At 40.4% G+C, this 9,513-nt stretch overlaps 1 protein-coding gene across 1 annotated transcript; it reads left to right on the top strand.

Annotated features, from left to right (window-relative positions):
* The first annotated feature begins 234 nt into the window (after window positions 1-234).
* On the top strand, window positions 235-9,458 carry LOC131236693 (DNA (cytosine-5)-methyltransferase 1B-like). Its single transcript, XM_058234047.1, has 12 exons — window positions 235-548; window positions 2,510-4,025; window positions 4,183-5,683; window positions 5,862-6,026; window positions 6,267-6,465; window positions 6,602-6,713; window positions 6,918-7,065; window positions 7,181-7,378; window positions 7,460-7,738; window positions 7,900-8,061; window positions 8,229-8,447; window positions 9,117-9,458. Exons 1-12 carry the CDS (start codon window positions 482-484, stop codon window positions 9,255-9,257), a joined length of 4,707 nt encoding a protein of 1,568 aa, XP_058090030.1. The 5' UTR covers window positions 235-481; the 3' UTR covers window positions 9,258-9,458.
* The last annotated feature ends 55 nt before the right edge of the window (window positions 9,459-9,513 follow it).

The raw sequence follows: 9,513 nt of genomic DNA, 5'->3' as shown, positions 1-9,513 counted from the left end.
AGTGGGGATTTAGTGACCACCTGAAGCATTTATACGGCCGCAAAGTTTTGTATCGTTTAATTTCTTGATGTTTTCACTTTATTTCAGTGAAAATGACCTTATAAACGGTTCGGATGGAATATAAACATCAAGGTAGAGCGTTGGAAGTTTTGAACGGTAGGCATCATAAAACAAAATGAGGAATCTCATCCCTCCCAAACCCTCCCTGGAATCATAAAACCCGGTTTAGGGCTTTTTTTGGCAGTGGCGCGAAGTCAAAAAAACAAAATGAGGAATCTCATCCCTCCCAACTCTTCCCGCCATTTTTCCTTTCAAAAAATGCCACAAAAACCGTAGCAGAGAGCCTCGAAAACCCCTCGCAGGGTTTTCATTCTCACCTTCTAACAGTCTCCCCCAACTCTCTCTGCCCCACCCCTCTCTCTCACACACACACACACACACACACTCTCTCTCTCTCTCTCGCGCCCCCAAATAACCGAAAATGGGATCTGCAACGGTCTTGGATTTGAATCCAGCGGCCATCAAAACCAACGGTGGCAACTCTTCAGGTATTCTTAAGGATTGATTCTCTTTTTGTCATTTCGTTTCTATTCCGCATATCTAATAAAAAGGGTTTCTGTAATTCCTTCCCTTTTCTCATAAATCACATCTTGCATTTCTTGAAAATTTCATCCGTATTCAGGTATATTGCATCCATCTCTCTCTCTGTCCTTTCTTTCATTTATGCAAGGTTTTCCTTTCTTGCTTGTTGATTTTTCGTGATCTTTTTTCATCTTTATGACGTTTCTAAAGGGTTTCCAGCGATGATAAATTAGACGATCCTTGGCCCTCTGATCGGTGCACTATTCTCGATGTTTTAATATGCAAAAGTGGGGGTATAGCATACAGTGATCTGGACTGTCGGTATGATGAGGTCTATGATGGATGGATCATGCCCAGAAAGTCTCCAAGATTTGGATGATTCTGGCTCTGCCAAATTGGCTTTCTTTCACTGAAGGAGGGCTGTTGCTGTGTCCTTATCATCTTAACCGTCTATTTGTAGGCCACCTATTTTCAGATCAGGAGCGGCATATTGAGGCTTTCTTTGTGGCATGGTCCATCCATGGTGGGTCTCATCATACAAACGGTCTGGATCATTGAACCATGGGCCTCACTTGTACAAAGTGAATATCAGAATGTACTTTGCATCGCCTCAGGACCCATCCTAGTTTTTGCCTTTTTTTTTTTTTCCCCTTGTCTATTTTCAAACTGCCTTAAAAAAAAAACTATAGTAGATTTTTCCAGCCCTAATTTTTATATTAATTGCATTTTGGTTTGCTTGTTTATCATAATAATAATAATAATAATAATAATTATTATTATTATTTCTTTCCCTTTCTTTCCTGTACAATCCGCATTTTTCTTCTACTTTCATCTATGTTCTTCCTGGCTTCCATGTTTCTTTTGCAGATCTATTTTTAGGGTTGTGATATTCTTCAAAATGGTTTTGATGCTTTAAGCCTAGCAAGACTTCTTGCAGCATGGAATCTTGAATTGTGCTCCCTCCAGATGTCTGTGGGCCATTCATCATGTGGGCTCCATGATGCATGTGTTGTGGCCAGAAAATCAGGCAGTTTTGGTCATCAAGTGGGCAGCACATGAATATGGACTATCAGTCAATTTTAGTATAAGAGTTCATTTATCTGTACAAGTGTGTTCCACATGATTATCAGCCTGGCTGGATTTCTAGGCTGCAGTGCATAGTGGTGGGACCCCCACTCCTCTTCCGTTTTGCAAGGGATTTTTTTCTCATGTATTTATTGCATCTTTGCTATTCTTGGGGACTGTTTTTCTCATATTCATTTGCACTATCTTCTTTTTATCTGATTCATTGCATGTTTTCTCTCCTGACACTTGTACTCATGCATTTGTCTTTCTTCTATTTTGTTTTTCTTGTAATTGTTCTACTTGTTTTTATCACTTGCTCAGGTTTTCGGCTGTCAATTCTGCCTGTTCATTTTACTGATTTTCATATCTGGGTATCTTGCTTTGGATTTAATTACTGTTTCTGATTGTCTGATATAATCTTCTCAATTTCAGCTTTTTCTTAAAATCCTGTTTCCCAGACGGATCTTTTCTTTTTTCTGTATTCAGTTTCATTACATCTGATTATCCCTTTTTCTCCAGCAAATTTTGTGTAAGCTCTGGCGTGGTTCTTCATATTTTATTCATATTAGATCAATTTTCCATTTTATGTATTTCTTTGCAGGTTTCTTTAGATTCTATAGAAAACATTTTCATTGTTCTTGTAGCATCATCTCCTAGTTCTGCTGCTGTTGTTCATCCTCTGCACCTGTTGTTGTTTTTGTTCATTCTTTTCACTCGGTCATTATTATTATTATTATTTTTTTCATTTTTCTTGCCAATGGATTCTTGGTTTTGTCCATTTTTCTTCCTATTGTTTTTTGTATCAATTCCAGATGCATTTTTCTTTTCCTGATTTTCATACTTGTTTCTTCCTTTCTTTTAGGAATGAAGAACAAGAGCAAAGGCAAATCTTCTGCAAAGCCAAATACTGCCTCAGCTGATATTGAACTTGACACCAATGAGATAGTGGTAGCTGACTCCAAAGAGAAGAAGCGAGGTCGGACAGAGAAAGATGGAGAACCTGCAGTTTCTCGCAAAATGCCAAAGCGTGCAGCTGCATGTTCAGATTTCAAGGAGAAATCTGTACGTTTATCTGAAAAGTCCTCAGTTGTTGATACCAAACAGGATCACTTGGTGGAAGAAGAGGTTGTTGCACTCCGGCTGACTAAGGGGGTTGGGAAGGAAGATCCTCGGCCAACAAGAAATCTTGTGGATTTCATCCTCCATGATATTGATGGAGTTCCACAGCCATTCGAAATGTCTGAGGTAGATGATTTATATGTTACTGCACTGGTCATGCCCTTGGAGGAAACTTCGGGGAAAGAAAAGGACAAAGGTATCAGGTGTGAAGGTTTTGGGCGGATTGAGTCATGGGCAATCTCTGGTTATGAAGAAGGGTCTCCAGTAATTTGGATTTCAACCGATCTTGCAGATTATGACTGCATTAAACCTGCAAATAGCTACAAGAAGTACTTTGACCATTTCTTTGAAAAGGCACGCACTTGCATTGAAGTTTTCAAAAAATTGTCAAAGTCTTATGGAGGAAATCCTGACTTGGGCCTTGATGAATTGCTTGCTGGGGTTGTCCGGTCAATGAGTGGAAGCAAAAACTTTCCTGGCGGTGCCCCGAGCAAGGACTTCGTTATCTCGTTGGGGAATTTCATCTATAACCAACTGATTGGTTTGGATGAGACATCTAATAAAAATGATCAGCTCTTTACTGGATTGCCTGTTCTTGTTGCACTAAGAGATGAGTCTCAGAAGAGGGGAGAATTTAACAAGATGGTACCAAAGGTTTCAGATAAGAGCCTGAAGATTAAGGAGGGAGGGAAGTCAAACCAATCTGGTTCGTCCACTAGCATAGTTGATGAAGATGAGGATGAGAAAATGGCACGGTTGTTGCAGGAAGAAGAGTATTGGAAATCAATGAAGAAAACGCGGCGTGCTCCATCATCAGCTTCGAACAAGTTCTACATCAAGATCAATGAAGATGAGATTGCAAATGACTATCCTCTACCTGCATATTATAAAACCTCTGTCCAAGAAATGGATGAATATGTCTTCTTTGACAATGACACCAGTGTGTATCCTGATGAGCTTCCTCGAAGCATGCTTCATAACTGGTCACTTTACAATTCAGATTCAAGGCTTATTTCTTTAGAGCTACTGCCAATGAAACCATGTGCTGAAGTTGATGTAACAATATTTGGGTCGGGGGTGATGACAGCAGATGACGGAAGTGGGTTTTGTATTGATGCTGATCCGGTGCAGTCTTCTTCAAGTGCATTGGAAGCTGCAAATGTGGATGGCATTCCTATTTATTTGAGTGCAATCAAGGAATGGATGATCGAGTTTGGTTCATCGATGGTCTTCATTTCTATCAGAACAGATGGAGCCTGGTAATGCTTTTATTTTTGTATTAGGACGGTGCCTTCGATTTGTTTCCTTTTGCCTAAAAGATAGAATCTATATCCTTTTTATATTGCCTGAGAAATTTTGCAATTTGTTTTGGCTTCTAAACCATGTGTACTTTGCTGCATGTATTTTACTCTTCAGGTACAGGCTTGGGAAGCCATCAAAGCAGTATGCTACATGGTATGAACCAGTTTTAAAAACAGCAAGGCTTGCGATAAGCATCATCACCTTGTTGAAGGAACAGACCAGAGTGTCAAGGCTTTCATTTGCAGATGTTATTAAGAAAGTGTCAGAATTTGAGAAGAAGCATCCTGCCTATATTTCCTCAATTCCTGCAGCAGTTGAGAGATATGTGGTGGTTCATGGGCAGATTATTCTTCAGCAGTTTGCTGAATATCCAGATGAGATGATCCGGAAGAGTGCTTTTGTCACTGGTCTTTCAGATAAGATGGAGGAGAGGCATCATACTAAGCTGGTGATGAAGAAGAAGGTTGTGCTGAAAAAGGAAGTGAACTTGAATCCCAGGGCAGGGATGACACCAACAGTGACAAAGAAGGCAATGCAGGCAACCACAACCAGGCTGATCAATCGAATTTGGGGGGAATACTATTCAAACTACCTGCCAGATGACTCAAAGGAGGGAACTGGCAATGAACCCAAGGAAGATGAAGAGGTAGATGAGGAGCAAGAAGAGAATGAAGAGGAAGTGGAAGAAGAAAATGTGTTAGTACAAGAGAAGACTGCCAAATCTCATTCAGCTAATAAACCACAAAAGTCCAAGTCTACCAGAGAGGAGAATGGATGGGATGGGGAGTCAATAGGCAAGATGCGTTCTGGTGAGGTTCTTTATAAGCGTGCTAGGGTATGTGGAGATATAATTGCCGTAGGTGGAGCTGTGTTGGTTGAAGCAGGTGAGTCAGAAGAAGCACTGGTTATTGTCTTTGTGGAATACATGTTTGAAAGATTAGATGGTGAAAAAATGGTTCACGGAAGGGTGATGCAGAGAGGATGCCAAACTGTTCTTGGAAATGCAGCAAACGAGAGGGAGGTTTTCTTGACAAATGAATGCACAGAAGTTGAGTTGGGGGATGTCAAAGAAAGTGTAACTGTCGATGTTCGGTCGATCTCATGGGGACATGAGCATAGGAAGGGAAATGCTAATGCTGATAAGGTTGACAGGGCAAAAGCTGAGGAAAGAAAAAAGAAAGGATTGCCTGTTGAATACTATTGTAAAAGTTTGTATTGGCCTGAGAAAGGTGCTTTCTTTAGTCTTCCTTTCGACACTATGGGTCTTGGGTCTGGGGTTTGTCACTCTTGCAAGATAAGAGAAGTTCAGGAGGAAGAGTTCAAAGTGAACTCTTCAAAGGCTGGTTTTGTCTACAAAAGGATTGAATACTCTGTTCATGACTTTGTGTATGTAAGTCCTCAGCATTTTGCATGGGAAGTAGATGAGGATGTTGCCACTTTCAAGGCTGGTAGAAATGTGGGACTGAAGGCCTATGTTGTGTGCCAGTTAATGGAGATTGAAGTCCCCAAAGGATCTAAGAAAGCTGACCCAAAATCCACCCAAGTCAAAGTCAGGAGGTTTTACAGAGCAGAGGACGTTTCAGCTGCAAAGGCATACAGTTCTGATGTCAGAGAGGTAAGAGCCATTCCAATAATCCTACATGATTTTATTCTTTATGAAGAGCATATGCTTTGCATAATGCAGAGTAGTTTATCCTGCTTTATAAATTCTTTATGTCATGTTGCTTTTACGAATTGTTCCAGAATAATTCTTGGCCTCATGTTTCTAAAATATCCAATTGTCCAAATGGCAGGTGTATTACAGTGAAGAAACACTCAGTGTGCCAGTGGAGATGATAGAAGGGAAGTGTGAAGTTAGAAAGAAGCATGATCTTCCATCTCTGGATGGCCCTGCAATCTTTGAGCATATCTTCTTCAGTGAATACATGTATGATCCTTCCAAAGGAGCCCTTAAGCAGGTAGAGTTTATCCTTTGCCACCTTATGCAAGATTAACTATGCCTAGAGACTCAAAGATTTGGTTCCAAATCTTTAGGATGAATTGTTCTTGAGTTTTGGGTAGATTCAGGGTTGAGTTTGTAGCTGTTGTATGGTGCAGTGTCATGACTGTGGTTCAATATTTTTTTAAATAAAATAGAAAGAAGCAGAGTCAGGTTGCTTGGGTTTGTACACTAAACAGTAAATTCTATTCTGTAACAGCTGCCTGCTAGTGTCAAGTTGAGGTCCTTGACAGGAAAGGCAGTTCATGGTACTGTATCAAGAAAGGACAAGGGAAAGTGCAAGGAAGGAGAAATCAATGCTTCTGATCAACAACAAGATGCCCCTCAGGAGAATCGTTTGGCTACTTTAGACATTTTTGCTGGTTGTGGTGGTTTGTCTGAGGGATTGCAACGTGCCGGTAATTGCCTTTGTCCTAATTTATCTTATTCAACTTAAATATGCTTTATTTTTTTCTTTCTTTTCTTCCTTTCTTCCTTCCTTCTGTTGAATTTCTTGTCCAAGCTCATTGTGATCCCTGATTGTAAAATTTGCAGGGGTTTCATTTACTAAATGGGCAATTGAATATGAGCAACCAGCAGCAGAGGCATTTAACCTTAATCATCCAGACACTTTAATGTTCATTGATAATTGTAACGTGATATTGAGGTGACAAATTCATCTTCCATATTTTTATTTTGTTTCTTTGGATAGAAGTGGATTCATATGCTTTTAGTTGGCATCTGATTTCTTAGATTTTGTGGTTCTGGTATCTTTGTATAGCTCTTCTCTCTCTCTCTCTCTCTCTCTCTCTCTCTCTCTCTCTCTCTGTTTCAGATTTTCATTTTACATGTAACTTGTTTGAAATTTCAGAGCTATCATGGAAAAGTGTGGGGATATAGAGGATTGTATTTCAACTTCTGAAGCTGCTGAATTAGCAGCAAAGTTTGGTGAGGAGAATGTCAATAAACTGCCAGTGCCGGGTCAAGTAGATTTCATCAATGGAGGTCCTCCATGTCAGGTTTATAATCTTTTCCACATAGCCTTAGGCATTGCCACAACAGTTTGAATTTTTACACTTATAAATTATTATTATTATCATTATTATTTTTTCACAAGGCCTAGTTTCTTTGCAGGGGTTCTCTGGAATGAACAGGTTTAATCAAAGCACTTGGAGTAAGGTCCAGTGTGAAATGATCTTAGCATTTTTGTCCTTTGCCGATTACTTCCGGCCGAAATTTTTTCTTTTAGAAAACGTGAGGAATTTTGTTTCTTTTAACAAAGGGCAGACATTCCGATTAACTCTTGCTTCGCTTCTTGAAATGGGTTATCAGGTATTGTCCCTTTGCATGTACTTTTTTTTTTCTTTCCCCTCTTGTAAAGCAGCTATATAATTTCTGCGTGTGCCTTTTTAGGTGAGATTTGGTGTTCTAGAGGCTGGAGCCTTTGGCGTTTCTCAGTCTAGAAAACGAGCATTCATATGGGCAGCTTCTCCAGAAGAGACACTCCCAGAGTGGCCAGAGCCAATGCACGTCTTTGCAGGCCCGGAACTGAAAATCACATTACCAGGGGATGTACAGTATGCTGCTGTCAGGAGTACAGCTGGAGGGGCACCCTTCCGTGCAATAACTGTGAGAGATACAATTGGAGATCTCCCACCCGTTGGAAATGGAGCATCTAAAACAGAGATGGATGTGAGTTTTCTGATGAAACCTTGTCCTCGGTTGTTTGCACAAAACAAAATTAGTTAAAACTTCTAATGATGGAATACACTTTGAGATATCCTTTTGACCTTCATTTAACTGATGGCCTATTTTCATTGCTCTTACAATTGCTCCTTGTTTTTTGTTTGCAGTATGGAAATGATTCTGTGTCATGGTTCCAAAAGCAAATCCGAGGGAACATGTTGGTCTTGAGTGATCACATATCAAAAGAAATGAATGAGTTGAACTACATCCGATGCCAAAGAATTCCAAAGCGCCCAGGTGCTGATTGGCATGACCTACCAGAAGAAAAGGTACTTACATCGCTGATTCTAGCTCTACTAACAGTGATGGATTAAACTAATCAGCCAACAAGATACTCATTGACAGTACATGTTGGATTTTATATCAGTTTTCCTTCTACTTTTTAATGAACTCAGATGTTTGTGGTGTATTGTCTTACAACGTCTACAAAATGCAGGTTAAACTGTCTACTGGTCAAATGGTGGATTTGATACCTTGGTGCCTGCCAAACACAGCCAAGAGGCACAATCAGTGGAAGGGACTGTTTGGTAGGTTGGATTGGGAAGGAAACTTCCCAACTTCCATCACAGACCCTCAGCCCATGGGTAAGGTTGGCATGTGCTTTCACCCTGAACAGGACAGGATACTTACAGTTCGAGAATGTGCGAGGTCTCAGGTAAATCCCTCAACAATCTTATCCTTGCACAATTATTACATGATGGTAGAATCAGGGTGTATGTATTCATTTGCCAAAATAAGGAATCCTTAAAATTCATTGCCTTACTCCAGCTATTTGGTGTAGGCTTGACAAATCTCCTTTTCATTTCCAAGAAGGTTAACCGACCCACAACATAGATATATGCACCAAAACTTGTGCCAATAAAGGGTGTGCTTAAGTGGTATTGGGCAGATGTGGGGCTCGCATGATCCATTCAGACCATCCAACTCATATACCAGATGGGTCACACGGTCCAAAACTAATGTGGGAACACCAGCCCTTGGATACCTTCATTTGGAGTGGATGAAGTGTATGAACGGCCTTTATTATATACACACAACACAGTGGCCCCTTCCATGCTAATCAATGGTGGGAATTCCCTATCAATGTGTTCCCTGTGCTGTGGCCCATCTGAATTTTGGATTGGGCTGATTTTTTGGGCTCTTGCGGTTTTCTGAAGTGACACATCTCATGGATGGGTTGGATTCCGTGAATATATGACTGGGCCCCACATTTGCATGGTACCACCATAAGCTTATGTGGTACCTGTACCACTGGAACTTGCCCCAAAAGAAAAGGACCAAGACAAACCGACATCTGACCTTGTATGCATGTGTACCCTTGCAGGGTTTCCTTGATAGCTATAAGTTTTCTGGTAATATCCAAAACAAGCACAGGCAAATTGGGAATGCTGTCCCTCCTCCTTTAGCATTAGCATTGGGAAGGAAACTCAAGGAAGCTGTGGATGCAAAGCGCCCTTCAGCTTGAATAGTTTAGGTACTTCAACCATTATTCAAATGAATTGGTCTATCAGCCATTTTGTGCATGTGCATTAGTGTTCTATGCTTTTGTATTTGAATAACTCTAATTGAGTGCAAGAGTTGCAATCCCCACCATTAGTAAGGCTGTATGGATGGGATTTTGGATTCGCCAAAGTCTCATTTGAAGTTATTCAGATGATTTTCTTTCTACTTTGAGATTTTTGTTAATCTAGGTTTGATCATCTGGTTGATTTCATCATACG

Source organism: Magnolia sinica, chromosome 2 (genome assembly GCF_029962835.1).
Source record: "Magnolia sinica isolate HGM2019 chromosome 2, MsV1, whole genome shotgun sequence".
Taxonomy (NCBI): Eukaryota; Viridiplantae; Streptophyta; class Magnoliopsida; order Magnoliales; family Magnoliaceae; genus Magnolia; species Magnolia sinica.
Note: the sequence above shows the minus strand (reverse complement) of the source record. Positions and strands in the feature narration are given on the sequence as shown.

Bases quoted from the DNA above. Each gene is read 5' to 3' on its own strand.
- LOC131236693 (XM_058234047.1), top strand. From the start codon at position 482: ATGGGATCTGCAACGGTCTTGGATTTGAATCCAGCGGCCATCAAAACC. The intron at 5,684-5,861 runs GTAAGAGCCATT...TCCAAATGGCAG, and splicing joins ACAGTTCTGATGTCAGAGAG to GTGTATTACAGTGAAGAAAC. The intron at 7,379-7,459 runs GTATTGTCCCTT...GTGCCTTTTTAG, and splicing joins TTCTTGAAATGGGTTATCAG to GTGAGATTTGGTGTTCTAGA.